Raw genomic sequence first — 15,824 nt, 5'->3', positions numbered from 1 at the left:
AAAAGGAAAAGGAGACAGACTTTGGGAGAACAAATGAAGGAGAGAAAAGGGTGATAGGAAAATAATAGGAACAAAGATAAATGTGTGCAGTATTGAAAAAAGGAGGAAATACTTCAAAGACAAGTTGTCCTCTCTCTGAGATGGATTGGTAAACTTCAGCAAACACAGCATACTAATTGCTCTTCAATCACTAGTCAGAGTTTTAAAACATAAGATTAGAAAAATCACTTGCATAATGAATCAAACACCCGAGCAACACCATTACTCACGACAGGACTCGCCGTTCTGGCCCAAACTCTGCTTCATAGTAGCCATCTCTGCAGTCTTTTCCCACCAGATCATGAGGATGTGGCTTGTAGGGTTCATTCTTTGTTACCAATGTAGTTCTTATTTTGACTTTTCCAAAATAGTTCAGAATCTACAAAAAATGTGAGATATTTTCTAGATGTTAGATATCAGGGCTAGTAAAGCCCCCACATGTAACAGAAAATACATTTTATCCTAAAATACTCTATGGGAGAAACACCACAGCTAAGAAAATTGCATTATTGCTTCGTAAAAACCAGGACTATTCAGGAGTTTTGTTCATTCCATTTCAGTTCTGTTCCTTTTACACCAAAACCCCAACTTTTTGGTAAAATATTTGAAAAGTGAAAATTTTTTTCAAAAGCATATCTCATCTATTTCACAAAGTAAACCAACATACTTCACTTGCTAGTTTTGCCAAAGCAGCTGGTTATTTGTAATGATAAAAGTTTGCTAGTGCCGGTATTTGACATTCAATCCATTCAGTTCTCTTAAACTACCCTACTGCAAGAATGGGAAGGAAGTCTGTAAGGCTCTAAAGAATCTTTGGGTTTTTTTTTTCTTTCCCTCTTTTGTTTTGGTGGTTTTGTTTTTTGTTTTTGGGGTTTTTTTTGTTTTTTTGTTTTTTTTTTTTGAGGGTGGAGATCTATTGCTTCACCATCTTACCAGGGCTTTTTATATGAGTTGAATTCATCCCTGTGCAAAAGGCCAGAGGTAATACAGAAGCTTAGACCTAAACCAGCTTGTAATGCTTTAAGACTAAACGTAACAGGACATACTTCATTACCATACCTAGCCTTACAATGAAAGATGCAAAATTCTATGTAGGTGACCACATACAAATGCTTATTGAAGGAGAGGTCCAGCTCCAAAGATCTTAAGAAAAAACTCCTAAAGCTCCAAAGATCTTAGGAAAAAACTCCTAAAGCTTCAGGGATAAAGATATTACCTGTGCATGGAACACCAAGTAGTAAAAGAGGATCTTAACAGACACAGCACGACATAATCCCCTATGAAGTCTATTTATTTTTTTTTAATTAATTCTCTGATGAATATTCAATCTTACATTCAGGAAGGGGGGGCACCAAATTCTCAAGCTCCTACTAGAGCCTTCACAGCAGTCATCAGCCTAATTCAGCACACATTTCTCAGGTGCATAAAAGTCTTCCCTTATGGTGATAGCTACCAGTGAAGTCACCAAGGGTTGTGTGGGTGAATGTACAAAAAAAACCCAAAAACCCAAAAAACCCAACCCCCCAAAAAAACCAAACAGAAACCAGTTTGGCCTAAATTGTTTAAAGCATAACAACTTGAAAGCAAATACAAGACTCGCTCAGGCACCCATTTGTGCGGAGGCAAGCTCTCCTCCTCCACTTCCCCTGCCCTATAACTAACTGTTCCTCTCCTCCTGCAGCCCTTTCTTTCCTCCTCCTGAGACCCCAAGGATCCATCATATATCCTTTTCGGCCAACACCTCAAACCTTTGACTTGACCTGTACTCTTCTAGCTTCCATCATCTGTTAGCTTCTTCAGTCTCCAGTTTGGCTCCTTTCTTGGCCTTCATACAAGCAACCGTTACTTTTTACTCTTAAAATAAAAATGCCACCACTCCTTCACCTTCTTCAACTATTACATCATTTCACCCTCATTTCACACCCAGTCCCTTGAACTTGAAGCCTGATGTAGCCCGTTCTGATTCTCCAGTTCCTCCTTAATGTTCTTCATCATAACCACACCACGAGATTTAATGTCTTCCTGGCCTCTCTGTTCTCATCCTCATTGATGTTTCCATCTCTAGAGGGGACTCCCCTAGCAGCTAATCAGCACTAAAGCCTCCTATGGGCTTCAGGGAGGCAGGAATTCACCTAGAAATCACCTGCTATCAGTAACAATCAGCTCTGCCATCAACAGTCACCTTTAAAAAAGAACAAACTTTGCCAGGATTGCACAGTCACCTACCCATGTCCCATCTTCCCTTTGGGTTCTGGCTGGCCTTCATGGGCAGCACAGTCCTGGCTAAGAGGAATTAAGGGCTTATAATGGCTGTTCAACTCGTGCCCTGACACAGCCTTAGGCTGAGAGGCTGTGAAAGTATTTACTTTTGCCAACTTGCCAACTGCCTACATAGTTCCTTGTTCAATTGGTAGACTGCTGGGGGGTGGAGGGGGGGGGGGGGGGTTAGAAAAAAAAAAAAAAAAAAAAAAGAGTCTGGCAAGATTTCCATTTCCTGCATTCCTTAACCAAATCTGACACTGTGATAGTCAAGGGCTGGACCTTCTTTGCTTTTTCCCTTAGTAATTCTGGCTTCACGGCTAGACCAGCTTCCACAGTTGCTTTAGGTAGTACAGGCTCACTCTGCTGCTCAACACATGACGACCAATACTACCTTTCTCACACTCTCCCTCTTCTTAAAGAGCTTTCATGCCTCAGCCTAACACCTCATATTTTTCAGATTTCAAGTCCTCTGTATCTGTTCTTTTTCTGCTGTGATTCCAGAGACCCCATCTTCAGCTGTACTTTTTTTTTTTTATACTTGCACACACTGCAAACACAGATACACAGCTTCTGTTCCTGGGCACAGGAACTTCAAGATAGCAAGTGCGCTTAACTTCCCATTTGTATTTGAGCTTTCTCTTCTAATCTCATCTCTGAAAGTTTTTTCCAAATTGAAAGAGATCAAGGAAACATTAGCAACTAAACTTCAAATAGGAGACCAGAAATTCTTCTCCCTTACCCTACATGTCTAGGGTCTCTGACATATTCCTTTGTCCCACATATGAAAGCTACTGCCAAAGTGCTTCCCATCCATTCCACCTCTACTGTCTGTATCTTTGCCCCTGCTTTGATCGTACCTGCTAAGGCTACTCTGAATCCTTTCATTCTGGATTTCCCAACCTATCCATAATGCAACCACCCAACTCGTCTTCATTGCAGGTGCTCTGACCACATAATTCCCCTTTCTCAGCTCATTTTTAAATTCTGTATCCCCTTCTGACTTCACATACTTCACGGTAGTTTTCTTTTGCAGAGCCTAATCACCAAATCACTGGCTGCAAGTCACTTTCTTACTTTGCTCGGCTGTACAAAGTGCCTTCTTTCATGTTGCGCCCAGCAGCTTTTCAAAGCCTTTTCAAATTTTGTATGCAAACTCCTTCAAAGCTCTCCCAAAATTCATACTGCAGTCCAAATAGTAAAAACAAACCCCAAGTCACATAGCTAAGAAACCGGAACAAAAGTGTGCACAGAAAAAGCTAATAAAATGGTTCCCCGATAATACGTAACTTCACCAAGTTCCCTCTCTACCAGTGCTTTGTTAACTACCTCTATGTCCTCGTCTCCTCCTCTTGTAAATTTGAAACAAAATCTTTTAATGGCTAGGAGCAAAGAACTCTTTTTCCACTCTGTTGCAACTACATCTGTATGCCAAGGACAGAATAACAGAACATGAAGAGAAGAGTATTTTATTTACTGCACCGAGTCCCAACACAAAGCTAATGTGCTAACAGCACAGTGTTAATCTGGGCAATAATGGTAATTCATGGATAAAAGCGGTATTTACCTGTATGGAAGGGAACGTCTTATTGTTTTCAGTACTGTGTTCTCCTGGAATGCTGCCTGCTGATCTTCCCTCACATTTGTATCTGAAACGCATGCCCCTTTGCCTGGGTTGTTCAAATATTTCAATGTAGGGCTCAGGGCCACCTTAAAAACAAAACATTTTCAACGTTAGTACACAGTAGAGCTTAACAAGCAGCAGAAGATTTAAGAATTAGAAAATTTAGACTCTTTGGATTGATATTACCATCTTCTTTTTATGTACATGCACACATTGAAGGTGGAGGGTGAAGGGAGAGAACATTTTAAATGAAGCCTCAGGTGTCAAAGCCATCTAAGTAATTCGCAAACCACATCCTCCCCTCCTGTCTCACCTAGAACTTTGCTTCTTTCAGCTACTGGAGAGTATGTCTCTGATGAAAGAGGATTTTATACAGCAGAAAACAAATCATTATTTTGCAGGAATGGCTGATGTTTTTAATTTTAATAGGCTTTTAGGAACGGTTGTCCTCTCAAAGCACAGGTACTGTCAGTATTACGTTCACTTAAACGTCCTCTGAAAGTGAAGACGTTTCCTCGGAATTGATTGATTTAGTTCCTCTTATAGTGAAGCAGAAACTATGCAAATTATGCAAAAAAAAACCCACCAAAAACAACCCTACTGGGTTGAATACCATCACCACGGGCTCAGAAAATACCTGATTGCTGGTATTGAATTCCATATCTTGAGTTGCCCACCTCCCACAAGGCCAGCTTCTAGTTGCAGTATCTCCCCAGACAACAAAACCTCAGTAAAAGCTATTGGGCAGTTGTCAAAAAGAGGTTTTCAGGAAACACAAGTGATAGACAAGAACAAGAGACCGCAGAATTCTTAAATGGGGGAGTTAGAAAGACATTAACTTAGCAAGAGTGTAAGTACTTTTCAAATGATGTTTTATTGCCAGACAGTAACAAGCTATTTAATATATCTCACTGAGAACATCAAACAGGATAGTCAATCAAACAGTGACAACAGTGGGATGGCATGTGAAAAACAAATAACAAGAGGGTAAGTAAATATTGCAGAAGTTGAATCATCATGGTGCTGCACGATCAGAAGAACGTAGCTTATGGAAATGTCTACTGAGCTCTCTGTCATCTTTATATAATAGCATCCTACTCAAGCAAGGTTGAGCATCACAAACAAAATGACAGGCAACATCCTGTGGCACAGCGCTGAAAAAAAGTGCTTGGACTTCAACATAATAAGCAAAATAGTCATTAAATATATTGAAAGTGCTAAAACAGTAAAAGATCCCCTACTTCCTTTTGCCCAAGGTCTATACAGCCTATGAGTCCATAGCGTATGAGTTTTGGCAAAGAGGTGGATTCCAATTTTAACTCCACAATAAAAGCTTCTCTTTTGTTGCAACTACAATGATTTTGGTATACCTGCCAACACAAAGCTTGAACTTTATGCCTGGGATTTGTTGATTGCAAAACATTTCCAGTGCTGCAGCAGTTCATACTCGAAGTAGGAAAATATTATAACCTAAAATATAAAGTCATTAAGAGAAGTAGAGAAGGGATGGAAAGAACTACATCTCCAAGATGTGCATTCAGGTCAGACCAAGGTGACATTTCAACTGTAACACACATACAGACAGCTGTGGAATGGCAGTATGCAAAAGCAGCTCTTATGCTGGAATTGTCTTCAGCAACACCTGTGCCTTTTCAAAACCTGAATGCCTTTTAAAAGGCACAATGCATTTCAGCTCCAGGCTGTATTTGGTGCCAAATATTTGAGAACTACGGTTTAGGACTCTCTATATTCCCTTCTAACAGTTTATCAAAATGCAATATCTAAACTGATCACCTCCCATCAAGTAAATTTTAAATAATTTTCTAAAAATAGACCATAAGCTGCCACATTAAATACACATTAGCCACTACTCTAGGTCCAGTTACTTACAAGGATGGTCCCTTTTCTAGATACTTCCCAGGTGTCACCTAACCCTCCTTCAGGTAAGTTTTGCATATTTGCTCTTTCCAGAAAATAAGCAAGTCCAGCAAAGGGGAGTGGGGGCAGGGGGGCAGGCATTGATAACAATGATATAAAGCTGTTTTCAGAGAGAGAGCAGAACCAAGATCACAACACCAGTGTATGGCTATTTAACTTTCACACTTAAGTTTACTTATACTACTGTATTTATCAGCACAGTCCAGCAGACCAGACAACAGAGGATTTCTGCCAGCAGTGAGGAGTGACTGCTGCATGTCAGTCAGCCTCCCATTTCCATCATGCCACCGAGGAGAGAAAAGAATCTCACCTTCCCGTTCCTACGTAATACACTACACCGCAAATACAGGCACATATCCATATAGTAAATTAAAAATCTATTTTAGAAGTTATAATGACAAAATTGCAGCAAAGTGCCTACTAATCATCTTACTTTGGAGATGCACATGCTTACATAGCTGCTAACCAGACGCACAGTACACCCACATACATTACGTATTTGTCAAAACTAGCTAGAGCCTTGCTGTTCGAAACTACTACACAATACAATCACTTCAAGTCTTTAACTCTCTCTGCTTTAACCAATAATTTCCCTTCATGCTCTACTAATACTTGCTTAAAAGGGCTTTTTTCTCACCTATTAAGAGCACTTTATTTTAAAACTCCAGGCTCGGTGATCTTTACAGGGCTGTGGTTGAAACAAATGTCATTGAAGGCAAACCCACTGCTTAACAGCAGGTGTGTTTGTGGGAAAGTAAAGCTCAGTGACGCAGTAGCCTCCAGAGATTAAACATTAAACTTCATTTTATCTTGGTTCTTTCTCACTCTATTTAAGAATCACGTTATCATCTCTACAATGACTACGGGTGTCATCACATTTTGTGTAGAGAGAAAACTCATAAAAGTGTTTGTGCAAACTAAAGGTATTATCAGCACTCTGCAGCAAAGTGGAGGTCTGTTCAGTGTTCCCTGTTTCTGTAAATCAGCAATGTGCTTGTGAAGTAGCATGGCTTAACTATTTCACAATCTACTCTCGCACACAGAGGTCTGTTAGTTCCCACACGGTTGCTAAAGACCTGCCCTCTTTGGGTCTTGCTGTGTGTGTCAAACAAACAAGAGCTATGTCAAAAACCAAACTCTCTTTTGCTAATTCTGGAAGAGAAACGCACAGCTACTTAGATTACCTACCTACCCACAACTACTTGGAAAACCATTTAAAATGGAAGAAAAGCAAAAATCTAGCTGATCCTTCATCTAAGTGGTTAAGAGTTTAATTTGCATTTGTAATTAATTATAATTGCCTATACACAAGCTAGCAATAGAAACATTACGCTACATATTACAACCTGCCTCTTGTTCTTTTTGTTATAAAATTGTTTATTCCCCCCATGCCCTGAATACTGCACTCGATAATTTAAAAGAGAATATAGGAGAACAAGCATCCCAATTACATACACAAGGAAAAAAAAAAAGATAAAAGCAGTAACAGCTCCAGGAGTTCAGCCAGCTTATACTCATTCAAGAACTGTTTTATTCTCACCTGTTTTACACAATACAAAAAGGAACAAAAGGACAATCCCAAAAACTCAAACCAACATTTCCACCAGACCTCTCCATGAGGAGAAACCAGGGCTGGTTTAAAGTTTAACGTGGCCTGTGCCACGAGGGAGGAAGCGTTGACATGCTGCCACCAAGACAGCGACAACGGGATCAAGGGTTCATATGTTTCGTCGCATCCCTTTGCTCAAAGGCTCTGGAAGGACTACACAATTTTTCATTTTCTCACACAACTAGGAGCACCCTGTGAACAGACTCTCCAGCAACATCTGCATGTGAAAGCAAAGCAGCTGTGGGTCTTTGTGGAAGATGTGAAAGTATCGCCCGAAACCCTGTGATCCAAGGTGACTGCAGCGAGACGCCCAGGGGAGGAGTGTTGCCCTTCAACTTTGATGTCACTGCTCTGTACAGATCACTGCTGACCCTACGTCCTCCACAGCAATAGCCATTTCTGAAAAGCAAGAGCAGACAATCTATACGCTTATAGCCTTCTCCAACACCTCGGGCAAAAAGAGACGATGGCAGAAGAGTTGTTATATAGCACATTCTAGCTCAGTCTAAAATAACTGAAAGTGTAAATTCTTGTTTTAGAAAGCTGTAGTCTACCTAGGACTCCATAAACTGTACAGATTCTAACAGAGAAACATAACTGCTTGCGAACTTCCTCTTTACTGTTGTGCTACATTATGTTACAGAACAGCAACCAAAAGAGAAAAAAAAAAAAAACAAAAAAAAAAACCAAAACCAACTACAAAAGCTAACTAGTACCAGGAAGTTATGAACTTCCCCTACTGAAAAATTCCTTATCTGGTTCCTAATTACACTGAAAATATATGAAGACAGACAGAAAGACAGACAGAAAGACAGACAGAAAGACAGACAGAAAGACAGACAGAAAAAGTGCTATCTCCTGCTTCAGTTTTGCCACTCTAAAATACAAGGTAACATTTAAAAGATGCTTCCGTACAAATCCACTTGTTTTCTCTCTCTGTTGATAGTTAGCACACCTACATATTTAGCAGGAGTGAAAGTTCATACTTTACTAAGTGGTAACAGAACACACGCAGCTAAGTTCTGAGGCTGGAAAACATGTTTCTCTAGAAATGCTATTCTAATTAATACTGCCAAGTATAAAAGTTTTTGGTGGTTTTTTTAAGTCTTAAGAAAGATACCAAAGAGACGCAAACTGAGAAGATGACAAGTTCGGTTTCACTTAGCCTAAAGAAACTTCACTCTGCTTTTCGTCGTAATTAGTCAATGCACCATCCCTTATCTACGTTACTTCGTGTTTATGCCGTCTCTATTTCTTATTCATCTCCACTCTCATAGGCAAGTTCCTATGTGAACAGGATCCTGTGGACCCCCACAGAGTCTTTGGCCTGTTGACGCCTCTAGCCCAGATTAGGAGACCCACGTTCTTATTTAACACCTAAACGTTTTAGCAGCACAATTTTAAGATTGAGAAGATCCATTCAGAAACCAAACAGCCTTATAAAACCTTGTCGCAACTAACGCGAACAACCCCGTGATTTGTCTTCGCTAACTGTTTCCACGAGCCCACTTCACCAGCTACACGGCCGTGGATTTCACAGTGAAGGCAGACGCAGGGGTGACGGGGTGAGCCTGCTGTCCCGTCCCGTCCCCCCCCCCCCCCTTTTTGCGCTGTCCCCCACCTGCCTCCGCCCGCCTGCGGGCTTCAGTCCGGGGAGGGGGGGGGGGGGGGGGGGGGGGGGGGAACGGACGGCGGAAGGGGAGAAGCACAGCATCCCTCCGGCATGAAAATAAGAACCAGCCGACGCTTCGCATTTCCCCTAAACCAGCCATCGCTTCTTTTGAAATAACGAAAGCGAACGAAGCGGGGAGGAAGGGCGGGGGTCGGCTCGGCTCGGCTCGGGCAGCCCGCATCGCGCCGGGGCCGTGGGAACGGCCCCGCTTCTCCCGGTGCCCCGCGGGGCCGCTCCCGGCGCTCGCCCCGGTACCGCACACACGCCACCCCCGCTACCCCCCGCCCCGGCCGCCGCGTTAGGCCCCGTCCCGCCGCTCACCGGCCATGCTGACAGCTCCGCGCAGCCGCTCCGGCCCACCCGCTGCCGCCGCGGTGGGGCTCCCCGCCCGGGCCCCGCACACCTCGGAGGGACGGACGGACGGACGGACGCACGCTGGCTCGGAGAGACCGGCCGGGCCCGACTCCCTCCCGCCCTGGCTGGCTGCGCCGCCGCGCCCCGCAGGCCGCCCTTTTCAGGGGGAATTTCCCGGCGGGCGGGCGGACGTGCGCGTTGCTGCCGCCGCCCCCCGCCCCGGCTCCGGCTCCCGCCCCCGCCCGGCCCCGCCCGCCCGTCGGGCCGGCGAGGCGAGGAGCGGAGCGGAGCGGAGCGCAGCGGCGGGGGGGGGGGGGGGGGCGAGACCCCTCACCCCCGGCCCGGGGAGGAGGAGGAGGGGAAGCGTAGGGGGTCGCTGCGGGGAGAAGCCGCCCCCGCCTCAGCGAGAGGGAGCCGGTCCTCCGGCCCCCTCCCTTCCCTTCGCGGCAGGCAGAAGTAAAAAGGAACAAAAAGCGAAATGCCGTTTGCTGGAGTCCCCCGACTCCAGGGCACAGCAGCGGTACTTAGAGCGTGTTGGGTCCCAGCGGTTCGGCCAGCCCGTACCCCTCACCCTCCTCTTCAGCGCCTCGAAGGCAGCTGCCTTTGTAGCATCCCTCCGCCACGGACACCCCGCTGTGCCTCGCTGTAAGCCTCCAGAGACCGAGCTCTGGCGTTACACCCGTGTTTTTCCCAGTGGCATGGGGCCTGGTGGTCACAGGCGGCCAGCGGTAACACAAAACCGTGCGTACTAGGGAGAGACCCATGCTGAAGGCAAGGAAAAACTAAGCGGCAAGGAGCTGAGGCGCAATGGTCAATTTAAAAATCGACCTAACCTTCAGAGCTTTCCAGATCTAAACCTGAAATTCAGCTCACAGCTTGGCCCTGACACTGCTAGATCAAGCGAAGGAGATGGATGCTGGATCCCAGATTTGGATCAGGTCAGGGGGTCAGTAACAAACAAGCAAATCTAGGGCATTAAAGACACCTGTAAAGAGAGGAGCACAAAGGAACACCGAGCCCACACCTCACTGTAGTACAAGACTGCATCTAGTTAGCAACAAGCTTTAATTTTTTTCTTTTCCCCCTTAAATCTCTACTCTGGGAATGCGGTACACCATCACACGTGAAAATGCAGTCAAGTGAATTAGCATTCTTGAAAAGGAAACATTAATAAAATAACAAGAAAAGCCTCAAAGAGCACCCAAGCAAGGTATGCAACTGGTAGGTTTTTTACTTTTCTTTTTCCCCCTACCCTTTTTTAAAGCAAAGGTTATTGGGAGGAATAGAAATGAACTACAGCAGAAAATGCTGTTCTATAATCTGCAAATCCGTACACTAACCCAGGTAGTTAAGCAAAGAGACTGCCCTACGCTTGTTATTCTTCCTGCTCTGTAGACAATCTCAACTTAACAGGACTTTCTTTTATAACAGTCATTTTGCCCAACTATCAGCATATTTCCTATAAACAGAAGTTATCTTTCTCTATTACCCCAAGCAAAACTTTCCTTGTTTAAGATTCGCAGTTCGTTATACAGTAGGATTGTTACACCCCTGTCAAATTTATAACTGAAATTAGAATAGAAGAATCCTAGCAGGCACACAGGATAATCAAAATGACTGTGACATTAGCTTTAGAAGATAAAAGTGAAGAATAGCTACATTATTATATTTAGATATTACGCTGAAATAATTTTATGGTAGTGGGTCAGTTTCTTGCCAGAAGAACCTGATTTCTCATTTTCTTTCCCACAAAAAACCCAAGAAAGGTACAAACCAGCAGTGCCCTAAAACCATGAGAAATTAGGACTAGATCTTCATGTCCTTGGGGATGTCTTGGATTCCATATGACTGATGATGTAAAATAGAGCAGGAAAGTGGTTCTAATATTCTAAATCAAATTTAGACTTTACCTAGACAAACACACATAACAACCCCAGAGCACACACCAACAAAAAGACCTCAAACAAAACATTCTTCAAGGTGGTAGCTGGGGGTTGAGGTGAGGGTAGATGCTTTCCTCTTGCATTTCGGGCAATGGGGTTAGAAGATGCCAGTGGGATGGCATGTTAAGATGGAGGGTGCTCAGAGCTCAGCATCTCACTGCTTGTGCTGCTCTATGGTAAATGCAGAAGCAAATAGGAAAACACACAACCCAGATTTCTCTCTGCTAAGTACCCGCATCCAGACACATTTAGCTCATGAACATCTAACATTAGAAGCTACTTCTTTTTTTTTTTTTTTTTTAATTGATCACCTGGCTGTGGCACAACAGTTTCAGGCAGCCTTCATTCACATGGTTGAAGAGCCAGATAAATGCTCCCAATTTGAGGGCATACACATCCCTGCAGGTCACAGGAGTGATCCAGACAGGATTTTAAAAGGGAAAGGGGTGCTACTCCTCTCATTTAGCTGAAGCCAGGAAAGCCCTGGGAGGTTATTACCCAGGAGCCGGAGTGTAGATGTGAGTTTTGGTTTTGGATGTAAAGCAAGCTATCAGTACAGGCACATGAAGCAACTAAACACTTTTCCTTTCTTATCTTCAGGCTGGTTTGCAAAATCTCAGGTAATAAACTGTGGCCTTTCAGGAAGAATAAATTTAGGTGCTTCCCTAAATACAATTTATATCTCTGGTTCCCACCTACTTCTTTAGCCCATGATGCTACTGAATAGACACAGACCAAGGCACCTGGGAAACTCTGTGTCTCAAAACAGAAGTGTCTACTCATTTCTTCAGAAATAAAATGTTATTGTAAGGTATACAGTCTAAACTGATGTGAAATTAAGGGCAATATTCCAGGCAATATGAATACCATGTTATGAGTAAAACATCAATAAACATTCCCTATTTTTCCCCAGCTCTTTTGAACTCTAACTCTTAGGGCTTGCAGGAACAGGCTACTCAAAGATAATCCTTAAGACTGCGTGTTAGAAATTGAGGTAGTATCTCACATACACTCCAGTCTCTATGGTACAAACTGCTTCTGGATACTATTTTTAAGAAAAAGATGATTAGATAGCACTTCTTATAGCATCGCCAAAACTTGATCCCCACCCCTTCCCTAAAATGAAAACAACCTATAATAAAATTAGAGGAAAACCAACCATATGAGGTGTTTCACTGTATAAGATCTATACGCTCCCATCACCTGAATACGTAGAGACTAGATCTGACTCAGGAAGTCCTTGGACAAAGTTACTGGAGGAAGGACAGCATGACTGGAGACATTTTTTTGGCAGTTATTCTCTCTCCAGGAGTAGTCCTAAGCTGATGCCCAGGGAAAAGCACAACAGCAGGACAAAATGATCTTTTAGTCTAAGCCCAACGTGGCTGTTTCATAATACGTTCATGTTCATAAACTAGGGGAAAGTTCTACAGAAACCAAGAAGCCTTCCCAAATAAAAGGCAAAAACCTAAGCAAATTAAAGAGGCCTTACTCAAAATCATGCAAGCATATAGATAGATCCCTCTGTTCCTGTGACTACCCTGTATGCAATTTTGTTCGCTGCGATCTGAATCTGTGGCACAGGGATTATCCCGTGAGAGTGATGGGAACCACAGAATTGTAGTATAGCACTGGTAATTACAGAAACCTGGTCAGCAACTGACATGAAGGGTAAGAACATGTCATAACTTTGGGCATATGCAGATCTGCAAAAAGCAGGACGGAATTCCCCTCCTTTAGCATTGCATAACAAAAGCCAGGTGCATCACTATTATTTTTGTCAGCTGACTTTGGCTATAGCCTGAGGCGAGATACCAGAATTCTTAGATCAGTTTGATCCACTGCTTCACTTCCTGTCTTCCAGTTAAAGCAAGTGTTTTAAGATCCCATTTTTCTCCATTTACCAAGTCCAAAGACAAGTCCTCCCTCATGCTCTTCACTGGCTGCTGCACTAGCACGGTTAACACCTAGGTTGCTGTAAGGAATTAAGCTTCCTGCTGTGGCAGGGAATGTCATGGGGCAAGCAAGAGGAGAAGAGGGTAAGGGGTGGGTGGGGGGAGGGCAGGGCAGGGGAACCACCACCAAAACTTCCAGCAGCAAAGGATTGAGTGTTTGACATGATATTTGTCAAGCCTAGGATGATGGCTCCTTAGTGGTGCTTAGCACAGGCATTGCCCAATAAAGTCTGCTGAAGCCTGCTGTGATACAAAAGCAGCTTAGGCAAATTGTTAAGTCTTTATTTCCTGTTCCCAGCTATCTGGCTTAGATCAAAGACAAACTGCTTGTCACTGGACTGCTTAAGCTGCCAAGCAGGCACTAAGGTACTTTTAGAATATGGCTCTCCTAACAAGGTACATCATACTAGCAATAAAAATAATAATAAAATCATTCACTTCTCTCGTTACAGAATAAAGTCAAGTCCTGTTTTCTTATCCACTGTATCTCAGGCCTCACATACGCCCCTGATTAGTGATTCCCAATCCTCTATGCCTTAAGAAACCTTTTGTTGTTTGAAGTATGTTTTTTAATCTCAAAGGGCTCTTATTTAAACACTGTCAGGTCTTTTGATGGCTAAAGCTTTTGTGGTTATTAGTCCCGAGGAAGGTTCCAATGCAGAAGCCATTCCAAGAAAAGTCATGGCTTCCAGATTAACGATAAACTCAAAGGTTGTTCAAGCCATTCCGCTGGAAACGGTCCTATATCATGCTTTGAGTTTGACACAGAACAATGCTACCGTGCCTCCTCTCAAAACAGGGTGGAGAAAGGAAATGCTAATAGAGAAAGGTTGGTCTTGTGGATAAGGCACAAGGCAACGATTCAGGGGACTGGAATCTGGCTCTTGGCAAGTCAGCCTTTCTACTCTTAGGCAGTTCATTTAATTCTCGGAGCCTCAATTTCCCCAACAGAAATCAAAGATACTTCCTTGCTCTGACACTTCTACCTTATTCCCTCATGATGCAACTTCTTCAGGGGGTGAGCTGCTCATCATGTGCACGTGCTGAGCACAATCAAATGATAGTAGTTCCATGAACACTTTAGACTGTGGTACTGTCAGAAAAAGGCAGCCTCCCCTCTTTCTCTCCTTACCTTTGGGCAACGCACTCGTGTGCATTCTCATGCTGTTGCAAGCACTCCTTTGGCCATAGGGGAGCTTGCTTAAAAGTAACCTAGGGGAAACAAAAAGATTGTTTTTCTGCTGGTTCAGTTTTTACTGAGCCAGTTCCATGTACAATCACTGAAATGACTGTGCCAGCAGCAAGGAACGTGGTAGCACCAAGGCCAGAACTAGTTTCTGGAAGACAGATCTGGGCAGAGGTGCCAGCTTCCTGACAGTGCTGTCTTCATGGAACTGTAGCATAACACTGTATTTTTAGCTTGAGAAATTGATAAATCTGAAAATTCTAATTCACAGTCCTTCCTTCCCAGAGATAGTTTTCAGAGCAGAACTTCTCAGGCACCTTCTCCCCCAGCCCTCTCAAGTGTTTCCTATTCCTTTCTCCTCACCCCAGTGCTATGATCACTTACCACGGTTTGGGATTTGCTGTGTTATTTTAATAGAGAAAAATCTTTTGCATTTGTTGGCAGGCAAAGAAAAAGAATTGAGGAGTCTCTTCTTTTTCCACTGCGCTACGTAAAAGCCTCATATTACAATGAAGCTGATCTAGTGACCTCTGAAATGGACAAACTGCGAACTTTGTTATGCCACAATCAAAATTCATCTAATGCAGTAGCGCTCTAGTGAGAGGACTTAGGGAAGAGATGAGCACAGGCTGAGCAAAAGGAGCTAAATCAACAGAAAACAACCTTTTTCTGCCCAGAATTGTTTTTTTTCAAATAGATTAGCTTTACAAGTCAGACCACTGTTGCTAATACAATGAAAAGCAATAGAATTGCTCTAGCTGCGAGTATAAGGAAAAACAATAGAATTGCTCTAGCTGCAGCAGCCACAAAAAAAAAAAAACGAAACAGGGAGGCAGAAGGAAGGATGGGATCATACCTTTGACAACAGCAGGCTGTTAGAGTACCTTAGTTGTAACATGAAAACAACATACTGAAAAAAATAGGCAATGTATGCTCATATTACTTCTCCTGCTCCCCAAAACCCCAGCACATACCTGCCAGCCATTATGCACTGGATCTACCTACAGAGGATAGCAATTGCTCATCCAGGTTTTTCTTACAAGACTTCCCTTTTTCCTCAGGGTTCACAAGGAGTTTAGGCTACTTCACATCACCTTGAGCTTCAAGAGTCTCAGAAGACCATATCTGCAGCCAATAATAAAGAGATAAAAAGGCACATTGTTTCAGTACAGCCCCACCAGATATATGTCCTTTTAATTTGAAGTCTTACACCTTATTTTTAAATCTCTAGCCCAATGGCTCATG

At 43.3% G+C, this 15,824-nt stretch overlaps 1 protein-coding gene across 3 annotated transcripts in view; it reads right to left on the bottom strand.

The window, feature by feature from the left end:
• The window catches only part of REL (REL proto-oncogene, NF-kB subunit), a 39,443-nt gene extending 23,868 nt beyond the window's left edge, over window positions 1-15,575 (bottom strand). For 2 of the 3 annotated variants that reach the window (XM_049801552.1, XM_049801553.1), the window contains exons 1-4: window positions 15,554-15,575; window positions 14,526-14,605; window positions 3,866-4,008; window positions 270-418 (exon numbers count right to left, since the gene is read on the bottom strand). In XM_049801552.1, the coding sequence (XP_049657509.1) occupies window positions 270-418; window positions 3,866-4,008; window positions 14,526-14,605; window positions 15,554-15,564 (383 nt within the window). In that variant the 5' untranslated portion in view covers window positions 15,565-15,575. Of the gene's footprint in view, window positions 1-269; window positions 419-3,865; window positions 4,009-9,462; window positions 9,716-14,525; window positions 14,606-15,553 lie in introns of those variants that run through there. The other variant, XM_049801554.1, reaches the window with a different exon arrangement.
• Window positions 15,576-15,824: the final 249 nt, after the last annotated feature.

Source organism: Accipiter gentilis, chromosome 5 (assembly GCF_929443795.1).
Source record: "Accipiter gentilis chromosome 5, bAccGen1.1, whole genome shotgun sequence".
NCBI lineage: Eukaryota > Metazoa > Chordata > Aves > Accipitriformes > Accipitridae > Astur > Astur gentilis.
The sequence above is the reverse complement of the archived record's forward strand: the minus strand, read 5'-3'. Positions and strand labels throughout refer to the sequence as shown.